Genomic DNA, 13,851 nt, shown 5'->3' on the forward strand with positions numbered 1-13,851 from the left:
AAGGAAACCACATGGGCACAGCTGGGTTTGTTTGGATACAGCTTGGCTATAACTGGGTTTTATCCCTTTAAATAGTTGGAGAGCCAACCCCCTGGCCTCCACTCTTCTAATGCAGAAGTCACCAGAACCTAACACAGCAACAGAGTGTCCAGTGAGCGTATGCAGCTAGGCTCTGTCTGTTTATATAAATAACTATACAAAGCCCAGCTGTGTGTATGCACTGCACACATTGTTACTGTGTCCGGTTCTGGTTGCTTCGGCAAAAGAAGAGAGGAGGCAAACTGTGCGGCTCGCGGATGGTTTAAAGCAGGGGTGGGCAAACTTTTTGGCCCGAGGGCCACATCGGGGTTGCAAAACTGTATGGAGAGCCGGGTAGGGAAATCTGTGCCCCCGAAAGAGCCTGGCCCCCACTCCCATCCGCCCCCTCCCTCTTCTGGTCCCCTGACTGCCCCTCTCAGAACCCCCGACCCATCCAACCCTGCTCCCCTGCTCCTTGTCCCCGGATTGCCCCCTCCTGGGACCCCCACCCCTAACCGCCCCATGGGACCCCATCCCCTATCCAGTCCTTTCTTCTCCCTGTCCCCTGACTGTCCCCCAGCCCCTATCGACTCCCGCACCCCCAACAGGCCCCCCAGGACTCCCATGCCCTATCCAACCGCCCCAGTTCCCCAACTCCTGATCGCCCCGCCCCAGAACCTCCGCCCTATCCAACCGCTCCCTGTTCCCTGACTGCCCCCCGGAGGGCTCCCTACCCAACCCCTGCACCGCTGCGCCAATAGGAATTGGGTAGCATCTCTTTAAACCAGAGGTGGGCAAACTATGGCCCACGGACCACATCTGGCCCATGGGACCATCCTGCCTGGCCCTTGAGCTCCTGGCCGGGGAGGCTAGCCTCCAGCCCCTCCCCTGCTGTTCCCCCTCCCCCTTACCATGCTGCTCAGAGCGGCAGGAGCTCGCAGCCCTGCCGCCCACGTGGCAGCCTGGCTGCAGGGCAGGGGAAACAGCAGGGGAGGGGCTGGGGGCTAGCCTCCCCGGCCAGGAGCTCAAGGGCCGTACTTTGCCCACCTCTGGTTTAAAGAGATGTTACCCAATTCTTATTCACTACCCCTGTTAAAAAAAAAATGCAGGGCATGGACTTATTGAGGGCCAGATCATGGAGTTACCAGCCCTGAATAAAAGGGCAGTGTGTCATTGTGCTGCCCCAGGGCAAGATCAGGAACCAGCCTGGGTCTCAGTCACTGTTCAGTCCCTCTCCTCCCCCCTTGCTCCATGGTGGGCAGAAGGGGGGAAGTACTGTACTTGGTGTACTCCTTTAAGCCAGCTGACCCGGCCATCAGCAGCTCAGTCCCCTCCTGGAAAGGCAGTGGAGGCCCTTTACAATATGTTTGATTGTAGTAACTATGCACCAATGAGTAGTTATACAACAGACAAGAGTCTTGACTCCTAGTCTCCGGCTCCCTTCCCCCACATAACTGAGAAGAGAGCCTAGGATTTCGTCCCTTGCTCTAAGCCTTGGGCAGTGCTGTCATGTAACAGGTCAAACAGAACCTCATTCAATTTGACATCCATTTGCAGGAGGAGAGGCTGACGTCTCCCAGATGCGAATCGCCCATTTAGTTGATGGGAGGATGATACTGGAGGAGCCAACGCGAGTGATGCCTTCCCACGCCGTGCTGGAGAACCCCAGCTTCTCCTGGTGGGGAGCTATTTTCAAAAAAGGAATATCTCTGTTATCTAGTCCAATCCACAGTGTCACACTGCTCTACCGGGCACTCAGGGCTGAAAATATAACTCTCCACCTCTACTTGATACCTGACATCCTTGCATTGAAAAAGGTAACTGAGACTCAACAAGAGTGAGTCAGATTCACCATTTACCATACAGCACATAACCTGGAATAACTCAGAACGTCCTGTAACATGCACGGTTGTGAGATAGCTGCACAAAGAGAAGGGTAGCCAAGGTTGTTTCTAAATTCCATGTGATTCTATTCGCTTTTTACTCTCTGAAATATGATATTCTACCTAAGAAGTGATATGGGTGGACTGTTAAAGGTGACCTGTGAGGGATTTTTTTTTAAATTTAGGGGGGCAGGGGGAGGTGTTTAATGACATATAAAGAATTCTTATAAGACCATTTACTATCAATTTTTTTCCTGTTTGTTTTAAAACTTACAAATTTCAGAAATGTCAAGTCTGGTCTTCACTGGTTTTGCTGGAGGATCACTGGGAGGTTTAAGCTGTGCTTGTGGTTAGCTGCTACGATCTTAAGTGAAAAGAGGAGTGTGTTGAATCTTTAACACAGGAAAAAAAGGAGGACTTGTGGCACCTTAGAGACTAACCAATTTTATTTCAGCATACGCTTTCGTGAGCTACAGCTCACTTCATCGGATGCATTCAGTGGATGCATCCGATGAAGTGAGCTGTAGCTCACGAAAGCTTATGCTCAAATAAATTGGTTAGTCTCTAAGGTGCCACAAGTACTCCTTTTCTTTTTGCGGATACAGACTAACACGGCTGCTACTCTGAAACCGTTAACACAGGGTTACTCAAAAAATTAGTCGTTCAAAGTAAACCTTTTTATTTATTTATTTTTTTTTAAAATGTATCTGGGTAAATTTTTTGTCAACAGCTCAACTTTCACGCTGATGTCATCACCTACACTTGCTGTCCAGTCATCACAGAATAAAAAACCCAAACAAATAGAATTTTAAATAAACCACTTCAGGCCTTTGTTAGCAATCATAAAGGAGGGGGGGAAGGCAAAAAATAGAGCTATTTCCCCCCCCTCCATTTGCAGGTCACCTTGAATAAAAAAATGGAATGAATGAATTATCCCTGCAGACCTTGTATTCCAATAACACTAAAATGTTTAAAGTTAGAACTTCAAAAATGGCTTGTTTTGTACATATTGATTCTTAAACATCAGTCCCATTTTGAAATAATTTTTTTCACTCGTTTAGAGCTGTAATGTTTCAATCTGACACATTCACATATGCTTTAGAATTTTTCTGTCTTCTTACTTCAGGAGGGCATATTAAGGGCACCTCAGATTAAGACCAGACAGCATAATCAAAGGAATGAAAGTTGAGGATAACAAATTGAAAGACAGGAGCCTATAGCTGGTATTGTGCTGTTCATAACTGAAGAACAGACAGAGACAACTCTTTCCTGGAACTTGAGACCTGTCTTACACCTTTAATGTAACATCCAGCTGTAAAATAATTAGGGAAAAATCAGATGACGTCATATCTGTTGGAGATTTGCGGGTTCATTCTCTAACCAGAATTTTAGCTGGAAAGGGGAAAAAATTAAGATGATGTAAACCCCAAAGGAGTAAGGACTGGGGGTAAAGTTTTCAGAAGCACCCAAGAGGCTTAGGAATTGTGGTAGGGTCCCCATCTCAGAGCACCCCCTCATGGCATAGGTTGGTCCTGCAGGCACCCCACCTCAGTTTCCCCTTCTCAGAATACTTCTCAAGCATTCTCTGAGGCTAGTAACACCCACGGCACGGGGCAACTTATTAATATGGATGCCTCAAATCACAAAATAAAGTTCAATGCCATTGGTTCCAGCTCTACCACCTTCTGCGACTCCAGGCTCTTTATGAATCTACACCTTCCTTCAGACTGGAGGGCTCTCACTCTTACCCCAGGAATCCCATGCTAGAGTCTGAAGGGCCCAAACAAAGGGCTAACACAAACAATGCCTGCCCACCCTGGGCCTATAGAAAGTACCCATTCCTCCTGGGTTCTCTCCCAGGTCACTTCTCCTTATGCAGAATGGTGGCAAAAGTGGGAGCTACCCTGGGCCTTCCTCTGGCTTGAGTCTCCACCACTCAGAGCTCACTACTTCTGGTCGGCCTCCCTCCTTCCTGGCTCCCAAGCCTCCTGCTCTATCACCTGACCCCAGGTGCTTACCAACCACTAATCAGGCCTAGCCAGGGCGTTCCTGTTCAGTCATGGGAGAACTGAGACTCTCCTTAATGGAGCTTTGTCCCCCTGTGACAGGAACCTGCGTCCCACTTGCAAAAAGACCAGGCTTACGGCCAGATTTACAAAAGTCACCTAAAGATGCAGATAGGTGCCTAACTCACTTAGGTGCCTTGTGGGATTTATCAAAGTGCCTAACTCCCATTGACTTTCATAGATTCCAAGGCCAGAAGGTACCATTGTGATAATCTAGTCTGACCACCAGTACAACACAGGCCAGAGAACTTCCCCAGAATAATTCCTGGTTGAACCAGAGCACATCTTTAAAAAAACAAACAAACAAACAAACAAACAAACACCCAATCTTGAACGAAAAATGCCCTGTGATGGAGAATCTATCACAACCCTTGCTAAATTGTTCCAGTGGTTAAATATCTCTCACTGGTAAAAATGTACACCTTATTTCCAGTCTGAATTTGTCTAGTTTCAACTTCCAGCCAGTGGATCATATCAGACCTTTGTCTGCTAGACTGAAGATTAACTCCATAGCAGTAAAGAGCCTAACCTGCTTTGACCCTTTTGAAAGTCCCACCTGGCACTTTTGTCTAGGCACCTAAACACCTGTGTAAATTTGGCCCTAACTGCCCAACTCACTCTTGAAAATGACTCCTCGGTCACCTAGGTGCTTGTCAAAAGTTTGCCCTCATTTAAATTTTCTATGGATGCAGACATTAACTGAACAAAGAAGCAGTTGGGCAGATGGGAACAGATCCATCTCTTTGTATCAGGGAGAGCAAACATAACTAGGCTTGGGAGGATTAGATTTTTATCAGTATATATGTCAGTAAACGTTGATTTCACCATATAAACACAAACTGACAAAAATGCTTCCATTGAGGATAATCAAAAATTACAGATAGGCAAAGTAAGAGAAATACTGATTCTGAATTTTTCAGAGTTTGATTTGAGGCTATTGACTTCGTATATTTGGACATGTGAGGTGAACACTTTGTGTTTTACCACTTACAAAGCTTTACATTTTTGAAAATCAGCCTCTACTGTCATTAAATAATTATTGTCTGGCCAGCCCCGTCATTGCCCAATGTCCCCATAATGTCCCACAACCGTGAAACTTTAAGTAGATAAAAATAGAAAAAAAATGCTTAAAAATAAATATTGATATTATTTGTCAAAATTAAAAAATGAATTTTGCCAAGCCTAATTAGAAATAAGGCTATGAATTGGTCATGATTTTAAGAGATGTCTGCTTTGGTTCAACCCCAGGCAGCAGGGCTGGGCCTTGGTATTGGGCATCAGCTCCATTTCCGTGATTTATTGTTTATTGCCCACGTCCTGTCTGAGACTTTTAATAAAAATACCTGTGCCAAAATTCTAGCCTTAATTATAAACAATTAACATTGTACCAAGATTGCTCCTCAGTGGCCATTCTCATGGCACTGTTTTCCCTTGTCGTCATAACAATAGGCTCCTCTTTCCGAGGACTGCTGTGTAGAGGAAAATGGGAATCAGGACCCTGCACTCTCCTGCCTCTGTGGTAGTCCCTACACAATGTGTCTTCTGTGGCCCTGTCTGCCTGTATCTCAGAAATGACCCTGCTTGTTCTTTACAGGTAATTGATGATAATGAAAGGAGGTACAAATCAATACGTGTGCGCAAACCTCCTAAAACCAAGCCATTGACCTATGGCTCCTATTATACTGTATCCAGCACATCAAGGGTAGAGATAACACCTGAGGTGAGTGGAAAATTATCTTCTGTGCTTCAATGAAGGCCTAAAAATATCAGGGCCCCCTCCTAAAGTCATCATTGCACCTTAGTCATGGCACTAGGGGGTGCTGTGCTGCAGGGAGCAGGGTGGGAGGTATAGTAGGGGGCGCGCTCCCCTCACAGTCCGTGCTGGCCCCAGTGCCCCTGTATAGGGCTGCTGGATATGGTGCTCAAGGAATTTTGCAGCAACATTTGGACACGCTGGAGGAGAGAGGTGAGGAAGTTTCGATAATCAAGGCAAGAGATGACTGAAGCTTGGAGCTAGGTTCTACTGGTAACTGGGATATCCTTTGCACTGTTGATTCCCAGCTCTGCTGGCTCTGGCAGGGTCACCCCTAATGGAGCACCTTGTCTTCACTGCAGGAGCTGGAGTTCTGTTATGTAGATCCCCAGGATGAACATCCATACATGGAGATTTACACCCAGGGCTTTGTGGACAGACTGGACCTCAGCTTGGTGAAGCAAAGTGATAGGCAACTGATCTGGAATGCCTTTTTGAGACCAGGTAGGTTCAGCTCAGCAGAAGATCTTGGCAGGGGTGAGAGGTTTGTATAAGACAACCCTTCTTGGCACTTTCTGATGATGGTCAGTGCAAAACTCAGGTGCAGACCAAGGCGGGGGGCGGGGAGGGGAGGTGCATCCCAGCCGTGTCCTATTGTGATGGACTTGGAGCTGCCTTGTAATATTGTATTGATACAGTATGGTGGCTTGGTTATTGTGGTGTTTGCTGAAACCATATATTGACTTAAAGTATCAGAGGGGTAGCCGTGTTAGTCTGTATCCATAAAAACAACGAGGAGTCTGGTGGCACCTTTAAGACTAACAAATTTATTTTAAAAACCCACATGCTTCTGAAGAAGTGGGTTTTTTAACCACGAATAAATCTGTTAGTCTTTAAGGTGCCACCGGACTCCTCCTCATTGTTTTTATATATTGACTTAGTTTATCCAGGAAAGGCACTCAGGTAGAGGAGGATGGCTCCTGAAAACTACTTCTCAGCAAACACTTAACGACTTCAAAGGCACAACTGTTAGCTTCGATAATACTGGCTATGTCAAGAGCTGAGCCTATCAGACCAGATTACACAGAATAGCCTTTGCCCTGCAAAGAGAGGAGAACACAGACCCTGGAAGGTTCAAAGAGAGACATTCTCTCAGGCGGAGAGTGAGAGGTAAACAGAGACCCCAGGGTCTGCTGGGGTTGTCTGGAGAAGTTAGGCCTGCCTAGGTAACCATTATGGGTAAGTAGGACTCTAGGTAAAAGACAGAGACAATGTGGGTGAGGTAATATCTACTGTTGGACCAACTTGTCTTGTTGAAAGAGACATGCTTCTGAGGTAAAATAGACATGCCGGTAGGCTACATGTAGTTTTAAAATCCTTTTCAGTGAAGCTTTCGTTCCTACTAAATAAACAAACAGTACTTTTGTTTTAAGAAAACAACAAGGAGTCTGGTAGCATCTTAAAGACTAACAGATTTATTTGGGCATAAGCTTTCGTGGGTAAAAAAACACTTTTTTACTCACGAAAGCTTATGCCCAAATAAATCTGTTAGTCTTTAAGGTGCCACCGGACTCTGCATTGTTTTTGTGGATACAGATGAACACAGCTACCCCTCTAATACTTGTTTTAAGAAGACTCTCTGGTCGCTGTAAACCATGAGTCATAGGCTCCTGAAGGGAAGCCCAACAGGGCAATAATGGTGGAGACATAGGGTGCTGTAGCCCAGGGCCTGGCCTAAGTGTGGAAGGATCACATGATTCCATCCCAAGAAAGGTGAAGGCACGAGCCCTAAGAAGGATGCACTGAGCAGCCAGAAAGGGGACAGAGGTGCAGCTAGCCCTGAAACTGTGACTTCTACAAACCTAAAGGAACAGGAGCTAGCGTTTAGGTGAGAGAGGTGCTCTGTTTTGAGCAGCCAGTTGCACAATATCAAAGTTTATAAATTTTGTCCTGGACCATTTCCAGAGAAATCTTGAGAAGCTCAGGCATCCTGTTGAAAAGCTCTGGAAAAGCTTTAAAATCATCCAGTCGTTGCTACTGACAAGACAACTGCCGCTTCTGGGGATGATCATAAAAATGCAGGGCTGGAAGGAACCTTGAGAAGTGATAACGTCCAGCCCCCCTGCACTGAAACAGGGCCCAGGAATCCTAGACCATCCCTGACAGGTTCATCCAACCTGTTCTTAAAAACGTCCAATGACGGGGATTCCACAACCTCCCTCGGAAGCCTATCCTAGAGCTTAACTACCCTTAGAGTTAGAATTTGTTTCCTCATATCTAACCTAAATCTGCCTTACTGCAGATTAAGCCCATTACTTCTTGTCCTACCTTCAGTGGACATGGAGAACAATTGATCCCTGACCGCTTAATAACAGCCTCTAACATATTTCAAGACTATCAGTCCCCTCACCTCCTTTTCTCAAGACTAGACGTGCCCAGTTTTTTTTAACCTTTCCTAACAGCTCAGGTTTTCTAAACCTTTTCTCATTTTTGTTGCTCTCCTTTGGACTCTTTTCAATTTGTTCACATGTTTTCTAAAGTGCAGCACCCAGAATTGGACACAGGGCTCCAGCGGAGGCCTCACAAGGCCAAGTAGAGTGGGACAATTACCTCCTGTATCTTACAGATGGCATTCCGGTTAATATGCCCCGGCATGCTTTTTTGCAACTGCACCACATTGTTGACTCAAATTCAATTTGTAAGAACTTAAGAATGGTCCATCTAGCCCAATATTCTGTCTTCAGACCATGGCTAGTGCCAGATGTTTCAGAGGGAATAAACAGAACAGCAATTATCAGGTGATCCATCCCCTGTTGTCCAGTCCCAGCATCTGGCAGTCAGAGGCTTAGGGACACCCAGTCACATCCTTGACCATCTTGGCTAATAACCATTGATAAACCTATCCTCTATGAACTTATCAAATTCTTTTTTGAACCCAGTTATAGTTTTGGCCTTCACAACATCACAGGGAAACAAGTTCCACGAGTTGACTGTGCGTTGTATGAAGAAGTACTTCCTTTTGTTTGTTTTAAACCTGCTATTAATTTCATTGGGTGACTCCTGGTTCTTGTGTTATGTGAAGGGGTAAAAAAAACCTTCCTTATTCACTTTCTCCACAATATTTATAATTTTATAGACCTCTATCATATTCCCCCTTAGTCGTCTCTTTTCTAAGATGAGTAATTCCAGTCTTTTTAATCTCCCCTCAGATGGAAGCTGTTCCATACCCCTAATCATTTTTGTTGCCCTTCTCTGTACTTTTTCCAATTCTAATATGTCTTTTTTGAGATGGGGTGACCAGAACTGCATGCAGTGTTCCAGGTGTTGGCATAATGTGGATTTATATAGTGGCATTATGATATTTTCTGTCTTCTTTTCTCTCCCTCTTCTAATGGTTCCTAACATTCTGTTTGCTTTTTTGACTGCCTCTGCACATTGAGCAGATGTTTTCAGAGAACTCTCCACAAGGAATCCCTGATCTCTTTCTTGGGTGAAAAGAAGTAATTGAGAGCCCATCACTTTGTTTGTGTAATTGGAATTATGTTTTCCAATGTGCATTACTTTGCTTTTATCAACACTGAATTTCATCTGCCATTTTGTTGTTTTCATCTGCCTTCCACACAGTTTGATGAGATCCCTTTGTAATTTTTTGCAGCGACCTTTGGACTCCAGGAATAATTTTGGATCATTTGCAAACTTTGCCACCTCACTGTTTACCCCTTTTTCCAGATCATTTATGAATATGTTGAATAGCATTGGTCCCAGTACAGATCCCAGGGGGACACCACTATTTACCTCTCTCCATTCTGAAAACTGACCATTTATACCTACACTTTGTTTCCTATCCTTTAACCAGTTTACTGATCCATGTTATCCCATGACAGCTTACTCTGCTTAAGAGCCTTTGGTGAGGGAACTTGTCAAAGGCTTTCTGAAAATCTAAGTACACTATATCCACTGGATCCCCCTTGTCCACTTGCTTTTTGCCCCCTCAAAGAATTTTAGTAGAGTGGTGAGGCATGATATCTCTTTACAAAAACCATGTTGACTGTTCCTCAACAAATCGTGTTCATCTGTGTGTCTGATAATTCTGTTCTTTACTGTAGTTTCAACCAATTTGCTTGGTATTGAAGATATTCATCCATCTGACTCCTACGTGCTAACACCATACAAATACTAAAATGGGGGAAATACACTGAAATTGGGTGTCCCCGCAAGGCATTACTATGTTTGTGGTACAATGGATTTCACACATCATTACTAAAACATACTGTGGTGCTGAGTGATGCTAATGGCTGCCATCAGGGGTGCAGGACCACCAGAGACCACTGGGGGCAGCTAAGCATTTGCCTTCTTACCTAACAGCAGGAGCAATTGAGAATGTTTTGTAGTGCAGACAGGAGCTTGCAGGGCAAACCCATTATTATTCGTTGTGTTGCCTGAGACCCACAGTCATGGTCCAGAACCCAATTGTGCTAGGTGCAGTACATTAATTTATAGGTGTATTAAGGAAGTGCCGAGGAGCCCTATTCAGGGACCAGGACTGCACTGTGCTAGGTGTTGTCCCTGTCCCAAAGTGCTGACCCTCTGAGCTGGAAGCCGACCTGGTGCTGGATGTTCAGGGGTCGCAGTGAGTTAGCCATTGGAGAGGCAGTTGCTGGGTGACCCTGTACAGAAGCAGAGGCAGACGAGCCAGCTGCTTATTGGGCACCAGGCTGAGTGTCTGGCTGGGGATGTCTGCTAAAGCCCATGAATTGTACGTTCCTCCTACTGGTCAGGGAAGCAGGACGCGGTGTCTGTTTCTGGGAATAAAGAGATGACAGGAAAAATAAACCGGACTTCTATCACTGATCACTCAACCAAACTGAAACTACCCTGCAGGGCCCAAAATTACAGCTTTCTGCTCAGCCAAAGGAGCAACAGTATTACATACATTTACAATGCACTGAGCTTATCATCCTGGACTGGGCATTTGACGTATCAATAATAATAACCAGACGCTAAACGCCTGAAGCAATAGCTGTGTGTGCTTGTCATCTTGAGATAACTTATTGCTGTTTTAATTACAATACATTCGTTGTTACAGTGGGTTTGTTCGTAGATTTCTTGAAAAAGTAGTAAGGAAAAAGATTTTTAAAACCCGAGCCTAGCAGACACCTTGGGCACAGTTAGTGGTGACATAAGTGCTGTTGTACAGAGACATGTCACTGGGTGCACACGGCAACTTGCACTCACCAGATGCCAGATCAGTGTGTGTGAGAGTGTGTGTTAAGTGTGTAAATTTCTGCTATTTGATGTTCTGTGGGGGGGGGGGACACAGAGCAGCGGTCTAAGAACACAGGCATTGCCACGCCCATTGAGTCTGATATCTGGGTGCAGTCTCTGACAGTGGCCGGTAACAGATCCTTCAGGGGAATCTGAATAACTCATTAACTGGTATATCATTCTGTCAACTCTAAAGATAATCACACTGCCATGGCTTAGCCAATCAGATCTGCAAGTGGCCTGTGTGGTGTGAGGCGAGCAGAGTAAACAGAAAATTATGATAAAAAGTTTGTTTCTCTCTTCTTCCCTCCTCCCTTCCAGGTGACATTGAGCACCGTTCACCATTAACAGAACACCACACAGGTCAGTTCATCTCCCCTGATATACAGAGACCTTATTTTAGTAGGACAGAAATTACAGAAGAAAAAAGACATACCCGCCCCCCATACTGTAACCACTAGGCAGTAGTTCTGCTCTGATCCAGGATTCTAATTCAGAGCAGATGCAGGGAGTGGGTGGATATCCAGTTGTGGGGAGGGGGGATTCTGACAGGAAAGAAGAGAGGCTTGGACATTGGAAGGTATTCCAGCGAGGAGGGGAAGACGGTCAAGGTAACTGAGTTAGGGAGGTATCTGTGGGAGGGGACAGCAGCGGCGTGGGGAGGGGTGAGCAAAGGGGAGCCACACAGACTTGACCGGTGGCAGTGAGACACCGAGTGCAGAGCAGAAAGCACTGGGATTGAGGGGAGATACCAAGGATTACTGGTAGAAGAGGGAGATGCAGGATGGGAGGGAGAGAGCCGGGGAGGAAAGAGAGCGGGGAATGGTACCTGGGTGGGGAGTGGCTGGACCATACTTTGCTGGCCCATGTTCTAGGAGGTGGCACAGGGAAGACAATGAGAGATCACCTCCTGGACATCCTGAAAAACCTCCGAAAGGGAGAGCTGAAGGAGTTCAAGAGCAAACTGACTGACATTGAGCTGGAGGAGGGATACAACCATATACATCAATGTGACCTAGAGAAAGCAGACCCTGTGGAGATCACCGACCTACTGATCAGTCACTATAAAGAGCACTATGGGGTGAAGGTGACCATGATGGTGCTGAACGCCATCAACCAGAGAGACCTGGCAGAGAGACTTCACAAGGCAACAAGGGCTGGTCAGGAATGAGCCAGTGGGGGGAGATCAGCCTCCTCTCTACAGGGGATCCCACTGTGTCTCCATCTCTGCATCCTCCCTTGTCATAAATATAGGGGAAGGGTAGCAACCTTTATGTATGCACAAGCATAAAATCCCTCCTTGTCAGCTATACTGAATTGCCTTACCTGTAAGGGGTTAAACAGTTCAAATAACCGAGTTGGCACCTGACAAGAAGGACCAGTGAGGAAAGAAGATACTTTCAAATCCGGGGGGAAAGGATTTGTTTGTTGGTCTCTTTTGTTGTTCGCTCTCCGGACGGAGGGAGAAGCCAAGCAAGTACAACATCTCTTGAAAATATACCTGTAATAATCCATCTAAAACCACAGAAATTGTAAGTAGGGCAAGGAAATGCATTAGATTATCTTTTATTTTGGCTTGTGAATTTTCCTATGCTAAGAGGTAGTTTTATTCCTGTTTTTGTAACTGTGAAGCTGAGCCTAGAGGGGAATCCTCTGTGTTTAAAATTTTTTTATTACCCTGTAAAGTTACCTTCCATCCTGATTTTGCAGGTGTGATTCTTTTATTTTTTTCTTTATAAATAAAGTTCTTCTTTTAAAAACCTGATTGATTTCAGTGTCCTGAAGACAAAGGGTCTGGTCTGGGCTCACATTGTTAAGGCAATTGGTTGGTATATTATTCTCAAGCCTCCACAGGAAAGGGGGTGAAGGAGCGTTGGGGGGATAGGGATTCCAAGTGACCATTCCCTGAATTTTTATGTAAATCACTTGGTGGTGGCAGCAATACTGTCCAAGGACAAGGAAAGGAATTTGTGCCTTGGAGAAGTTTTAACCTAAGCTGGTAGAATATAAGCTTAGGGTGTCTTTCATGTGGGTCCCCACATCTGTACCCCAGAGTTCAGAGTGTGGGGGGGAACCCTGACATTCCTGCTCTCCCCATTCTAAACACAATCCCAGCCAGGATCAGAGGATAAATTCCTCTCTCTTCATAAATTGGAGCCCCTGGGAACTGGCTACAAACCCAATTCCTTTCTGAGTTCACATTTTTCTGACCCTTCAGGCTCAGGTTTCACTTTAACACCCTGCAGAGCTACTAGTGGAATGATAAATAGAGATAAAATGTATTCAGGTAGGGAGAGGGATAATAAAATCAATGACTGATTAAACTGCAGGTTGTAGATGGGAGTGGGGGCTGAAAAGAGTTTGGGGGAAGGGGGAACAGAGAATTAAATAGCAACTATTAAAGTCAGACATTTTTAAATCAGCAGGTCCAGATAACTTGCATCCAAGAATTTTAAAAGAGCTGGCTAAGGAACTCTTGGGATGTTCCAGAAGACTTGAAGAAAGAGAATGTTGTGCCAGTATTTTAAAAGGGTAAATGGGATGACCAAGTAAATATAGGCTGATCAGCCAGACTTCGATCCTGGGCAAGATAATGGAGCAGCTGATACAGGACTCGATTAATAAAGAATTAAAGGAGGGTAACGTGATTAATGCAAATAAAATGGGTTTATGGAAACCAAAGACTGTCAAATTAGCTTAATGTCTTTGTTTTGATGAGATTACAGGTCTGGTTCATAAAGGTAATAGTGTTGTTGCGATAGACTTCTGTAAGGCATTTGACTGGTACTGCACAACCTTTTGATTAAAGAATATGTAATGGTATAAAATTACTGTAACTATAGTGCCCACATGGTGAAGATGGAGT

The 13,851-nt window shown here is 45.1% G+C and overlaps 1 protein-coding gene across 1 annotated transcript; it reads left to right on the plus strand.

The window, feature by feature from the left end:
• The first annotated feature begins 1,628 nt into the window (after positions 1 to 1,628).
• Positions 1,629 to 8,316, plus strand: LOC144930608 (caspase recruitment domain-containing protein 8-like). Its single transcript, XM_078853043.1, has 4 exons — positions 1,629 to 1,835; positions 5,562 to 5,687; positions 6,083 to 6,224; positions 8,261 to 8,316. The coding sequence occupies exons 1-4, from the start codon at positions 1,629 to 1,631 to the stop codon at positions 8,314 to 8,316; spliced, it is 531 nt and encodes a 176-aa protein (XP_078709169.1).
• The last annotated feature ends 5,535 nt before the right edge of the window (positions 8,317 to 13,851 follow it).

This window comes from Lepidochelys kempii, chromosome 6 (assembly GCF_965140285.1).
Source record: "Lepidochelys kempii isolate rLepKem1 chromosome 6, rLepKem1.hap1, whole genome shotgun sequence".
In the NCBI taxonomy this organism is placed as follows: domain Eukaryota; kingdom Metazoa; phylum Chordata; order Testudines; family Cheloniidae; genus Lepidochelys; species Lepidochelys kempii.